Below are 15044 nucleotides of genomic sequence, written 5' to 3' on the forward strand. Positions count from 1 at the left end.
TCTGTTTCCTCTTGTAGATTTAGGAAACCATGTATAAAACTCCTTTTTTTTTCTTTTAGCAATTATGATCATATACGTGGAAGTGATTTGAATCAGTACTACTGTTATGTATTTCTATGGTGAATGATTGTCCCATCCCATCAAAATATTTAAATCCCATCAAATATTTAGGACTCTCCTCACAATTGTATTTTTGTCTTACTCAATCTTCATTTGTGTCTCTCTCAGATTTAGTGACCAGATAGATAAATTAAGATGCTGATTTAAGTTCTTGAGCATGTGAGTCATATAAGGCAGTAATGTTAAAACACAGAATTTGCTAGGGGAAATAGAACCAAGGGGCATTCAGTAATTTTTTAGTATGTCTGTTAGTTGATAGGTGAACATTTACTGATTGGTATAATTTCTCATCTATCCTTTTCTTTTCTCTCATTTCCTTGGGGTACAACAACCCAATCCCAGGGTTTTTCAGCACTTAAGGATAGCATAAACTATAGAGCTTATCAAACCCAACCATTTTACTAACATCTAAATTGCCTCTAAGAGATGTAAAATGACTTGCCCAAAATAATAGAATTCCTAAGTGGCTGTACTGGAATTCTAATCAAGGTATTTTGACCTTAAGTATACTGTCAATTATTCTGTGCTCTGTATTCATTTTTATAGCAAATCAACACATTCCAGCTTTCAGGAAATGTAGTAATGATTAAAGAATATGAGGTTTAGCCTTTTCTGAGTCTGGTAATTACTGTTAAAAATTTTGGCAGGCCTACAGTGTATGTATCTTAAGAGTCGGTACCGCATTTGGTATCTGTTGCTAATATTCTGTCTTTTGTACAATCTTGTGTGCCTATACTTTTTAAATCTCATAATTATTGGCTTCAGTGCCTTTTAGATTGAATAATCCTAGATTGTGCCACAGTCCCTGGGAAACAGAAAAAGTTATTAGAGCCTTGCAAATGTGTTTGACTGCTGCATTCTGTTACTTCCGTTGATGGCCTACAGCTTTAGCGATTGTGCAGTGGAGAAGCTTAAACCTCGAGGGCCCATTAGATTTAACTTGTTTGCTGCGTTGATATCTATATGTTAAATGACAAGAGAGTTCAGGTTATTGAATAATTTAAAATTCAGCTCTAATTGGTGTCATATGACCTGGAAAAGGCCATGGATGATGCCAGGAGCATGCTGTGAATTTCTTATAAATAATTCATAAATTAGATGATTCATTTGCCTGGATGTCTTGGTAAATGCCAGAGTTTGTAAGTTATAACTGATGATATAACACCTGTAAGTATTTAGTTTATAACACTAGAAGGTAATCTACCTTGATGATCTAGCAAAATCTGCCAGTATAGGAGAGTTAATTGCACTGGGGAGAAAGAACATTTATTTGGGATGAGACTTTGGCAAACCATACAGTGCAGCTGTTGCATTACGTAGCTTCTGTCAGCTTGACAACTGGTTCATGTAAGCTTGACTAAAAATGCAGCTTGTCATTCTGTGCCTTATTTTATATTAACTCCAAATGTTCTGGGTAATACAATGACCTGCCCCACACACAGTAGTTTAGGTTTAGAAATATTTATCTAGCTCTTGAATTTCTGACTTCATCATAAAATAAAGAGGATACGGGGAAATTCTGAAGTTACAAAATTGAGATTTTTCTTCTTATAAGGCTGTCCGTGGGAATATGAGGATTGTTAATAGGGTGCTTGCCAGGATCGTAAATTATTATTTACAATTAGAGAAATGAATACCAATAAGATCTGTTGGTGCCATTGACCAATCCTGTAGTTAACAACTCATAAATGCATTGTAAGTAATCTCTTCCTAATTATATAAATAACAACCTGTTGCAGGAAATAATTACTGCAGTTTAGTTTGGCTCTCTCCTTACAGCTCATAGCAGAGATTGGCCAGGGCTGCAAAAATGATTTGCAGAAATTTATAAAACATCACTGTTTACTTGTTGATGGTATTTCACGAAACAATACTGCAGTTATTTTTTATTATGTGAGAACACCAGAAAGCCCTAGATTACCATAGGAATGTGTATGTTCATATATGTACCTACACACCTGTGTGTGCTTCCATGCATGCATACAAGATCATATCATAAATGTTTATAAAATAGACATCCTTTATTTTCTATGAAGTCTTTTAAAAATATCTGTCATATTTTAAAAGAGTATCTTAAAGATTCTGAAAACCTTCCAACTCAGAAATTTACTTTCAGTATCAGAAAATTCTTCTTTGTGTCCAAGATAAGTCTTTCACACTTTTTTTTAAACCTTATACTTTTCTCATTGGTGTTTTTTTATCTAGTCATTGGCCTGTGTCTACCCAAATTAAGAGATATTATGCTTCTACTCTGTCATAAGCCAAGTATTGCCTGCATTTTCTCCTCATCTTTCTTTTGTACAGTAAATCCCACAGCATACCCTGTCAAAGATTTTATGGCTTCATTTCTGCCACATCTAGAGTCTAAAGATGTAGCCAAGGTTATGGTACCTTTTATATAAGACAAATCCTAATATGCTACCATTTTGAACTTAACATTTTTATCTGTTGTTTTCCATAGATCATTTTCTATCTAAACTTTTTAAAATTTATACAATGTGTTTGACTTGCCCAGGTATATTCTTCTACATGCTTTATGTTTATTTCTAATTAAGCACTCATTCCAACTCATTGTCATCACACAGAAAACATGTAAATAGATAGCACATCACAAGTCATATTGTTCAGTTTGCTTATTGAGTTTTGACCATATCTTAGGATATTCATAGACTCCTTTAAATGGAAGAGCATGCAACGTAATTATCAAGTTCACTTGGCAAACTGTGGGATGCTAAATCTAGCTAACTGTATCGTTTTGTACAACTCATGAGCTAAGAATGGTTTTAGCTTTTTAGATGGTTGGGAAAAAAAGAATATTTCATGAAATAGGAAAATTACATGAAATTTAAATTTCAGTGTGTCTACAAATAAGGTTTTCCTAAAATAGTTATTCATTTATGTATTATCTCTTTCTTTCACGCTACAAAAGCATAACTGAGTAGTTATGACAAAGTCTGTATGGACTGCAAAGTTTAAAATGTTTATTGTCAGACCCTTTACAGAATAAATTTGCTGACCCCTGCTATAAAGCTATGAAAATACAGCCACATGCAGCACCATGTATGAACTTCACAAATATAACTTTGGGTGAAAGAAGTTAAACACAAAAGAATGTATATCATATGATTTCATTTATACTTTAAAAATAAGCAGGTAAAACTGAACTCTAGTATGGATATTTAAGCAGAGAAGTATTAAAGCAAAGAAGTGATTCCCATTAAAGTCAAGGTAGTCATTCCCTTTGGCAAGAGAGGTAGAGAGTGGTGATTGCTCAGGGCCATCAGGGTCTTCTGAGTACAGAAGACAAGGGTCGTCTTCTGTATCTTGGATGGGAGTTACATTGGGCATTGCCTTGCTCATAACTGTTTTGTGTACTTTTCTATGTTTAATGTATTTCATATTAAAGAATTTTTTTAAAAAGATCTACAGCAGGAAGCAATGGAAGATTATGGATTTGGAGTGAGGCATAGTCCCATGTCTCACATATTATATTGATGTGACCTTGGAAAAGTTGTGTTGATTCCTTGAACTTCATTTTCTCATCTGTAAAATGCTAATTATAATAACTACCTTACAGAATTGTTGTTAAGAATAATAGGCTGAATATGTAAAACATTTAGCACAGTATATGGTAAACTCTGAGTTGAGAGCAGCCAAAGTGACAGGGTGTTCTGGGAGCATGTTCTGCATTCAGTGGTCAATGAAGGTGACCATTTAGAGCCAAGTTATCTCATCAGAAACAATTTGCATGACATTGTCTTCCCTGACCTTCATTTTTCATTTCTCATCTTCACTCCTTTAAAAATTATTTTGAATTATTTAAATATATTAGTTTCAACAAGAACTTCATAAAAGAAGATATCCAAATGACCATCAGGCATATGTTCATTAATATCATTACATATCAGGGAAATGGAAAATAAAACCACAGTGTTATTTAACTATACAGGCACCAGATTGTCTAAAAATGAAACACACTAGGGAGTGTTGCTGTGAATGTGAAGCAACTGGGACTCTCTTAATTTGCGGATGGGGGTGTGAAACAGAATAACCACTTTGGAAAGCTTATTGGCTGTTTCTAATAAAGTCAAATATGCCTACCCTGTGCCCAAGAGAAACAAATGTGTATGTCTAAAAAAAAGGCTTGTATGAGAATATTCATAGCAGCTTTATATATAATAGCCCTAAACTGGAAACAACCTAATCCAATAAAAGGATAAACAAATTTTGCTTTATTCATACAATGAAGTACCATGCAGCAGTAAAAAAGAATAAACTATTGATATACACAACAACATAGAAGATACTCAAAAATTATGTTGAGCTTAAGAAACCAGGTACAAAAGGGTAGCATACTGTATGATTCCATTTATATGAAGTTCAACATAGGCAAAACTAATCTATGATCATAAGAATCAGGATAATGGTTACTCCTGGGAGTGTGAGGATGTGATATTGACTAGAAAGGACACAAAGGAACTTTCTGGGGTAATGGAATTGTTCTATAACTTGATCTGGGTGATGATTACTTGGGTAAATGCAAGTATAAAAATTCATCAAGCTGTATACTTAAGGTATGTGCATTTTATTATGTATAAGTTATGCCTCCGTTTAAAAAAATATCTAATGGTTTCTAAGTTAGTGTTATATTTCTGAAAAATTCATGTCAAACCCATATACCAGAGACAGCAGTTTGGGATTTGTTGTTAGTTTAAGTCTTAGTTAAGAGAAGTTATATTTGTAAATATCATATAGAAAGCATGGACCAGCCCCAGAAAGAAAAATACATCAGTTTCATTTAGGCTCACTGTGACTTCCGTGTGTGCCCCAAGGGAAATTAAGCCCCATCCAAAGCACTTTATATGAATTATCTCATCTAATCATCACAACAACCTTAAGGGGCAGTGCAAGATGTTAGTGTTAAGACTGACATCCTTTATATGAAGGAGAAAGATGAAGAACCTCTCTATTATCTCAAGCAATTCAACTCTGGCCCAACTACAAACCTCACTGTAGCAAAATGAAGATCCATAACTGAACTCATTCTCCTTGAAGACAGTTCAGAGATAATCTGTTGTAACTGAATATGCCCCTTGGTGATCTCACCCCACCCCACTCCCCCCGCACACATACACCACAATGTTCTCCTTGAAAGAAGTTGGGTAAATATAAGGTTTGTGTTTCCTTTTTGTAAATTAGTACCCTTATAAATTAGCACCCTTGATAACTGCTCATCTGTCTCACCACCACGTTCAGTTTTGATGTAGCTGCTATTTTTAATCCCTGGTTTTCTGTTGAGGAACCTGAGGCTCAGGCAAGTTGGATAATATGTTATATTAGTTTTTTTATTGCTGTGTAACAAATTACTACAAACTTAGCAGCTTAAAATGACACACATTTACTATCTCACAGTGTCTGTGGTTCAAGAGTCTGGCACAGCTTAGTTGGGTCCTATGCTCAGGGTCTTAGAAGGCTGCAATCAAATGCCAGCTGGGCTACATTCAGTGGGTTGTTGGCAGGATTTATTTCCTTGCATATGTGTGCTCGGTGCCTCATTTTCTTGCTCACTGTTGTCTGGAAACTGCCTTCTCCTCCAGAGGTCATTGCCACATGAGCCCCTCCATAAGCCATCCCACCCTATGTATAATAGTTTGCCTCTGCTAATCCCAAACTCCCATTCCTTCCCCCCACCCCCACACCCCTTGGCAACCACAAGACTGTTCTCTATATCTGGGTCTGGGGTTAGCAGATGCAAACTATTATGTATAGGATGGATAAACAACAAGGTCCTACTGTATAGCACAGGCAACTATATTCAATATCCTGTGACAAACCATGATGAATATGAAAAAGAATATATTGGGTTGGCCAAAAAGTTCGTTCGGTTTTAAGTAAAAATAAAAGACTCATTTTCACCAAGAATTTTATTGAACAATGTATTCACTAACTGAACGAACTTTTTGGTCAACCCAATATATATGTGTAACTGAGTTGCTTTGCTGTACAGCAGAAATTAACACAACATGTAAATCAACTCTACTTCAATAAAATCTTAAAAAAAAAAAAAGCCCTCCCACCACACAGTAGCTTATTTCTTCAAGGCCAGCAGGAGAATCTCTGATCTTGGGGAGGGCACCAGACCCTCTGTTAAAGGGCTTACCTGACTAGGTCTGGCCCGCATGAGATAATCTCCCTTTTTATTAATTCAAAGTCAGCTGGAGCCTCAGTTACATCTGCAAAGTCCTTTTTGCCATATAAGGTAACATAACCACAGGATTGATCTGATCATATTCACAAGTTCTACCCTCACTTAAGGGGAGGAGATAATACAGGGTGGGGACACCAAAAGGATGGGAATCTTGAGGACCATCTTAGAACTTGGTCTACCAAGTTGCACAGTCACCCAGCAGGTAATTGGCAAAGCAGTATTCTCTTTGAGCAAAGCATGCATGGAAATCATTAAGTTGTAGTGCCTCTCAAAAACATAAAAGCTAACTACAAAATATTTTAGAAATATTCCAAATACCTGACATTTGTGAATAATGTAACACTCAACACCATTAAAGTAAGTGTAAGCTATATAAATACCTAAAAATGCACATATGTAAATAATGTTAAGGAACAAAAATGAGAATATAAAATAATATATACATGCTATCTACTGTTACATTAATGATACATGGATTAGAAGCTATGTGATGATATAAAATAGTTGATTTAAGTTTCTGGACTTTTAAAAAATTTATTTCTCATTTTAAAAGTATAATCTATAAAAAGATGGTTTATCATACAAAATAGCAGGTGATAAATGTTAAATATTTCTGTTGACAATAAGTGCTCCAGAAGTTCAGAATAGGGGAGATGAATGTGGACTAGAGTTTTCCTTTAGGTGTAAAATAAGGTTAATTTTTTTAATGAGGTAGTTTATCATACATTTTGCCCTAGGACTAGTTCCTTTTATGTAGCTTGTCATCTGCTCAGTGTCATCTGCTCAGCATATAAAATTACGTGGCTTCTTTGAAGAGGCCCAAGTCATCTCCCCAGATGTGGCTCATTCTAATTTAAACAGAACTCCTTTAACATTGCTTTAGAAACTCAAAATCTTAAAAGAGTCATTGTAATAGCCCCCTTTTATCATAGGAGAGGAAAAATTGTATTGCTATATATACGTTAGGTGACACTTTTTACCAATCAGTTCATCATTTTCAACTATTGCAAAGTAAATTGGTGGGATTTTTTTTTTCCCCCTCTGCTAGGGATCTCAATTATTCATTCATTCTAGAGTACATGTCTCTGGAATACATAACCATCTCAACTGTTTATGAATTAGTTCTTACTTTAAAAGAAGTTGGGGCAAACTGAATAATAGCCTCCCAAACATGTCCATGTCCTAATTCCTGGAACCTGTAAATGTCATTTTATATGGCACAAGCGACTTTGTATGACAAGAGGCTTTACAGACGTCATTAAGTTAAGGATCTTGAGATGAGGAAATTAGCCAGGATTACATGGGTAGGCCCGATGTAATCAAAGTGGTCCTTAAAAGAGGGACAGAGGAGCAGTCCAATGGCCCATGGTACAGACCAGTGGTTCTCAAAGTGTGGTTCCAGATTGGAACTTGTTAAAAATGCAGATTCTCTGACTCTACTCTAGAGTTACTGAATTGGAAACTCTGGGGAGTAAGCCAAGCAATTCACATTGAACAAGCCCTCCAGGTGATTCTGATACATCCTAAAGTTTGAGAGTCATTGATATAAACTAAGTTTTGCTCTCCTTGATGAAACAGGGTTGAGGCTAAAATGCTGGGAAAGCTCACTCTACTGGCCTGTCAAAGGTAGTTTGCAACTCTTCCTTTCTGCCTGAGTTCTATCAGACTATAATCACTTGAACAACTTAATTGAAAAATCACTTATGTTTACAGCTGAAATTAAATGTTTTGTATTTAAATAACTGCTTTTGATTAGAATCATATTTTGTGGAAAGTGCTTGGTCTTATCTGTGTGCTGTAAAGATATTTATAAGAACTCATCAAATTTCTAGCAGTAACTAACATCCTGTTCAGTATAAGGTGAAATGTTCTACATCAAATCTCATGCTATGTAATGGCCAATCAAAGGATATTTAAGGTGGCTGAATGGATTTCTTGGCTTAGTATTCAAAATTAAACATTTTAAGGCATTAACATTCAATGTTTTTCTTCTTCTCAAAGTTGATGCTATATACCCCTCATTATTTGCAATTCCTGAAATCTTGCTTAAGCAGCGAGCGGCAACACTTTCTTTTTCTCATCCTTGTGGATTTACTGAAATGTAGATTGTTTGAAAATGAGATTAGCTTTATGGCACATGTCTGTTTAGCTATGTGACTACCATCATTTATTAATTAAGGAGACAAAAACACAGCTTTGTCTTGGTAAACATATATCACTGATTTCTGAAAAGTCAAAAGAACTCCTGTTGTGCTCTTATTTGACAAGTGATCTTGCGATTCCTTTTAGGTATCCGATAGGAAAAGCACTCTCTGGTCTTCATCTGTGGAACTGGATGGTTCCTACTTGAGTGTAGCCAAACCACAAACCCACACTCAAACCGAGCAAAGGCCTAAGTCTGCAAATCAGGACTCAGCTTCAGAATCCCTTGCGGAATTTAGGAATAATTCTTTGAAACAAGCAGCCCTTCATTATCCCAAAGAGGATGTGGACAAGGTGCCATCAGAGACCAGAACATGTATTTATGGATCCCCAGGGAAAAAACTAGTAGATGCAGTCCCTACAGAGAAAGTTCCACCAGAGGACCTGAACATGAAGGAATGCCAACACCTTAAGGCTACTCCACCTAGTCAGTGTTGTGGTCATAGACTTTCTGAAAATGCGGATCATGTTCGTGAGAGCCATCCGACAAACATGGTCCCTGAATATTCCAAGGCACATCTGGAATCATGCAGGTATTGTGGGCTTTCCTGGACATCTTTGATGCGTGGCCAAGGGGCACTGCAGCCTAGTGAAACTGATGTCAAAAAGCAGCTCTCAGAAGATAGAAGGCAGCAACTCATGCTTCAGAAAATGGAGCTGGAAATTGAAAAGGAACGCCTTCAGCATCTACTGGCCCAGCAGGAGACAAAACTACTCCTAAAGCAGCAGCAGCTTCATCAGTCTCGACTGGACTATAACTGGTGAGTCCTACCTGTTCCTTCAGCAGTATCTATAGCTTGGAGAATACAGTATAAAATGACAGCTGTGTTACTATAACAGATGTGTAGGAACAGAAGTTCCTCGGGACTTTGGTTTGCTCAAGATGCACAGCAGCTATGACTTGCAAGTAAATTGCACTGTCTTTTGGGGAAGACTTGAAAGATTACCTTGTCTTCCAAAATGTTAGCTTAGAATATCTACTTCTCAGCAGTCCAGTATAATTTTTGCTGGATTCGAAAGACAGTATTTTTAAATATTACCGTTACACAAAATCCTTTGCTGTTTGATGTCATTGTAGAGAATATTACCATTAAGTAAAAGCATGAGATTTCAGGATGTGAAATCGGACCGAAGTGTGGCTAGCTGTCATCATTCCATGCAACAAATGATGGGAACCTTCTAAATTCAGTCTTTTCTGGTCATGAAGCATAGCCTGTTCAATAACCAGTTTCTTATACACTTACCCACATTTAAACTGTTCTTCCTCTAACATTTTTTCCCTGAGAACAATGTTTCAAAAGTTAAAGTCCTGTTTTATATCATGTAGTGTTCAGCATAGTTTTGCATGCAGAGTCATAAAGTTTGTTATCTTAGTTTAAAAATAGTAATAAATCAGACACAATTGTATTTTAAACACAAGAAAATATGGCATTTATGTCTTTTTTAAAAAGTAAGTTTCAAGTTTTCATAGGGAATTGTGTGTGTGTGTGTGTGTGTGTGTGTGCGCGCGCGTGCGTGCGTGTCTTTCCCTGCCATTTCCTCCTTGGTCAAACATACCATTTCCCCTTTGTACGCATTCTTAGACACATAGATCCTATACAGACACACTTAATACTAGTGTTATTTTCTTTTACTTCTTGGAGTTAATTTTCTTTCATTTTCAGATCTTGCCTAATATTTTTTAAATTTTAATTTCTTTGAAAGTTCCATCTTGACATTTTTCCTTCAGTGTAATACTGACTCTTCTAGGAAGCAAAAGTGGTCTTCCTCTTTCTCTTCATGATCAGACAGTTTTATTCTTCATTGTTGAAACCTGGAGGCTTTTAAAGGAAGTGAAAATGAAGTCTCTTGTAACAAGATTGTAACCAAAGGCTGAAATGTTGCTTCAATTTTATGACCCCAATCTCTAATACTCCAGTTAATGTGTAGTCTCTCCTGAGAACTTCATTCAACAAACATTTATCGAATGCCTATGTTATGTGAGGAATGGTTCTAGGTACTTGGGATAGGTAAAAAAAATTTCAAGTGCGGTCTTTAAAGAGGTCACAGTCTAGCAGGGGAGAATGGGTAATTTTAGACTAGGCATCATGTTCATGTGAACAGGACTGTATGTTCAAATAGTGCTGCATAATGATAATAAAGTCTTTATTGTTCTCTTGATCACCCCAGCTTAGATGAAAGAGCTATGAAACACAGATTTTGAACAAGTTTTGTGTATATAAATTGTAAACGTTTATGCATATGTATAGAGATTTTTTAAAACTTTTTATTTTGAAATAATTAGATTGATAGAAGTTGCAAAAACCAGCTTCTCCCAATGACTACATTTTATACAACTGTAATATATTATCAAAACTAGTAAAGTAACATTGGTACAGTGTGCATGTGTATTTCTATGCCATTTTATCACATGTGTGGATTTGTGTAACCACCACCACAGTCAAACTACAGGACTATTTCAGCACCACCAAGATTTCCTTTGTACTCTCCTGTTAGAGTCACTCTCTGCGCCCCCATCCCTAACCCCTGGAGACTCCTCATCTGTTGTCTATTTCTATAATTTTGTTATTTTGAAAATGTTATATAAATGGAATTATACAGTATGTGAAATTTTGATCTTGGCTTTTCTCATTCAGCATAATGTTCTTGACATCCATCTAGGTTGTCGCATATATTGTACCTTTTGATTTCTGAGTACTATTCCACGATATGGATATACCATGATATGTTTAACCGTTTATCTGTTAAAGGACAACTGGTTGTTTTCAGTTTTTTTCTGCTACAAATAGAGCTGCTATATATTCTAATACAAGTTTTAGTGTGGCCTAAGGTTTTTGTTTCTACAAATGAAAACTAGGAATAAGATTGCTAAATCTTATGATAAGATCATACTTAACTTATACCACATTAAGTTTAAAATACTTTTCTACCAGTAACGTATGAAAGATCGTTTCTCCACATCCTTTCCGGCATTTGATAGCATCACAGGTTTTTATTTGACATGTTCTAATCTGTGTGTAGTGATATTTCATTGTCATCTTAGTTTGCATTTTCCTAATGGCTAGTGATATTGAATATCTCTTCATTTGCTAGTTTGCCCTCCTTCCATCCTTTTGGGTAAATTGTCCCTTCAATATCTCTTGCCATATTCCAACCGAATTGTTTGAATTGTTTTCCTGTTGAGTTTTGAGAGTTCCTTATATATTGAAAGGATATAAGTCCTTTGTCAGATAGGTGGATTGCAAATATTTTCTCCTGGTCTGTAGCCTGTCTTTTCAGTCTCAAAAAGGATCTTTCACAAAGCAAAAGTTTTCAATTTTGATGAAGTTTGATTTTTTTTTATTGTAGATGATATAAAGTTTCCATAATGACTGTTGAATTTTGTCAGATACCTTTTATGTGTTAATTGACGTGATTGTTTGATTTTTCTCTTTTAGCCTGCCAATATGGTGGGTTGCATTGACAGTTCCTTTTAATATTGACCTAGCATTGTATCCCTGGAATAAATCTCCTTGGTCATAGTGTATAATACTTTTTATATACTACAAATTTCTATTTACTAATATTTTGTTAAGGATATTTACATCAATATGTATGAGGGATATTGGTCTGTATCAAGATAATACGGGTCTCATTTATTTAATTCATTCATTTCTTTATTATTTCCTTATTTCTGCTTGCTTTGGATTTATCTTGTTCTTTTTTTCTGTCTTAAAGTGGGAGCTTAGATTATTGATTTGATACTTCTCTTCTTTTTTACTGGAAGCATTTAGTGCCATAAATTTCCCTCTCAGCACTGTTAGTCTCACATATTTTGGTATGTTGGTATGTTCACTGAACGTAATGTCCTCTAGGTTCATGCATACTCTTGCAAATGGCAGGATTTCCTTCTTTTTTCTGGCTGAATAATATTCCACTGTGTGTGTGTGTGTGTGTGTGTGTGTATCTCACATTTTCTTTATCCATTCATCCGTCAATAGACACTTAGGTTGTTTCCATATCTTGGCTATTGTGATTAATGCAGCAATGAACATGGAAATGCAGACATCTCTTTAAGATACAAATTTCATTTCCTTAAGATAAATACCCAATTGCTAGATCATATGGTAGTTCTATTTTTAAATTTTGAGGATTTTCCATACTGTTTTCCATAATGACTGTACCACTTTACATTCTCACCAAGAATATATAGGGATTCCCATTTCTCCATATCCTGACCAACAATTGTTGTTTCTTGTCTTTTTGATAATAGCCATTCTAACAGGTATGAGGTGACACCTCATTGTAGTTTTGATTTGCATTTCCCTGATGATTAGTGATATTGAGCATCTTTTCATGTACCTGTTAGCCATCTGTATGCCTTCTTTGAGAAAATGTCTATTCACATCCTCTGCTCATTTTTTAATTGGATTGTTTGGTTTTTTGCTATTGAATTATGTAAGTTCTTTATATATTTTGGATATTACCCCTTTATCAGATATATGATTTGCAAATATTTTCTGCCATTTGGTAGGTCTCCTTTTCATTTTGTTGGTGGTTTCCTTTGCTGTGCAGAGGCTTTATAGTTTGATGTAGTCCCACTTATTTATTTTTGGTTTTTGTTGCCTTTATATTTTGTGTCAGCTCCAAAAGATCATCACCAAGACTATATCAGTGAGCTTACCACCTATGTTTTCTTCTAGGAGTTTCATGGTTTTAGGTCTTAACATTCTAGTGTTTAACCCATTTTGAGTTAATTCTTATGTGACGTGTAACATGTAAGATACTGGTCTAATTTCATTCTTTTGCACGGGGCTGTCCACTGTTCCCAAAACCATTTATTGAAGAGACTATCCTTTCCCAATTGTGTTTTCTTGGTGCCCTGATTAAAGATTAGTTGACCACATATGCAAGGGTTTATTTCCAGGTTTTCTATTCTGTTTTATTGGTCTTTGTGACTGTTTATATGTCAGTGCGTATGTGTGGGTGTGTATACTCACTCATTTGATTTTGTATTTTGATTTAGTATTTTTCTCACTTCTATTTATTTCTGATTTACTCTTTTTACTTCCAGTTTCTTTTTTTAATATATTTATTTATTTATTTATTTATCTTTGGCTGCATTGGGTCTTTGTTGCTGTGCACGGGCTTTCTCTAGTTGCGGTGAGCTGGGGCTACTCTTTGTTGTGGTACGCAGGCTTCTCATTGCGGTGGCTTCTCTTGTTGCGGAGCACAGGCTCTAGGCCTGCGGGCTTCAGTAGTTGTGGCACATGGGCTCAGTAGATGTGGTTCGCAGGCTCTAGAGCGCAGGCTCAGTAGTTGTGGTACACGGGCTTACTTGCTCCGTGGCATGTGGGATCTTCCTGGCCCAGGGATTGAACCCATGTCCCTTGCATTGGCAGGTGGATTCTTAACCACTGCGCTAGCAGGGAAGCCCCTCTTCTAGTTTTATTAAGCTCTAATTGGCATACAGCACTGTATAAGTTTAGGGTGTACAGCATGATAATTTCACTTACATACATCATGAAATGACTACAAAGATAAGTTTAGTGAATATCTATCATCTTATATAGATACAAAATTAAATAGAAAAAAATGTTTTTTCCTTTTGATAAGAACCATTAGGGTTTACTCGCTTAACAACTTTCATATATAACATACAGCAGTGTTAATTATATTTATTATGTTGTATATTACATCCCTGGTACTTGTTTATCTTACATTTGGAAGTTTGTACCTTTTAACTACTTTTATCTAATTCCCCTTCTCCCTACCTATCATCTCTGGTAGCACAAATCTCACCTTTTTTTCCGATGAGTTTGTTTCTATGTTTGTTTTTGAAGTATAATTGACCTACAATACTATGTTAGTTCCTGGTATATAAGATAGTGACTTGGGCTTCCCTGGTGGTGCAGTGGTTGAGAGTCCGCCTGCCGATGCAAGTGACACGGGTTCGTGCCCCGGTCCGGGAAGATCCCACATGCCGTGGAGCGGCTGGGCCCATGAACCATGGCCGCTGAGCCTGCGCGTCCGGAGCCTGTGTTCCGCAATGGAAGAGGCCACAACAGTGAGAGGCCCGTGTACTGCAAAAAAAAAAAAAAAGATAGTGACTTGCTATATCTATACATTTCAAAATGATCACCACAATAAGTCTAGTTGTCATATGTCACCACACAAAGATATTACATAATTATTAACTATAGTCCCCATACTGTACATTTCATAGCCATGTCTCATTTATTTTGCAACTGGAAATTTGTACTGTACCTCTTAATCTCCCTCACCTATTTCTCACCTACCCTGACCCCTCTCCCCTCTGGCAACCACCTATTTGTTCTCTATATTTATGACTCTGTTTCTGTTTCATTATGTTTGTTCATTTGTTTTGTTTTTTAGAGTCCACATATAAGTGAAATCATACAGTATTTATCTTTCTCTGTCTGACTTATTTCACTTAGAAAATACCCTCCAAGTCCATCCATGTTGTTGCACATGGCAAGATTTTATCCTTTTGTATGGCTGTGTAATACTCCAT

At 35.9% G+C, this 15044-nt stretch overlaps 1 protein-coding gene across 13 annotated transcripts in view; it reads left to right on the forward strand.

The window, feature by feature from the left end:
• The window catches only part of KIAA1328 (KIAA1328 ortholog), a 370157-nt gene that overhangs the window by 216799 nt on the left and 138314 nt on the right, over positions 1 to 15044 (forward strand). For all 13 annotated transcript variants that reach the window (XR_016387626.1, XM_089895086.1, XM_022587006.3 and 10 more), the window contains one exon: positions 8618 to 9291. Coding sequence is in view for 12 of the 13 variants with exons in the window: in XM_089895086.1 (XP_089751212.1) it covers positions 8618 to 9291 (674 nt within the window). In the remaining variant the exon portion in view is untranslated. The remainder of the gene's footprint in view (positions 1 to 8617; positions 9292 to 15044) is intronic.

The sequence above is a fragment of the Delphinapterus leucas genome, chromosome 14, assembly GCF_059928025.1.
Source record: "Delphinapterus leucas isolate spDelLeu-1000000601 "Yukka" chromosome 14, BTC_Dleu_Yukka2, whole genome shotgun sequence".
Lineage (NCBI taxonomy): Eukaryota > Metazoa > Chordata > Mammalia > Artiodactyla > Monodontidae > Delphinapterus > Delphinapterus leucas.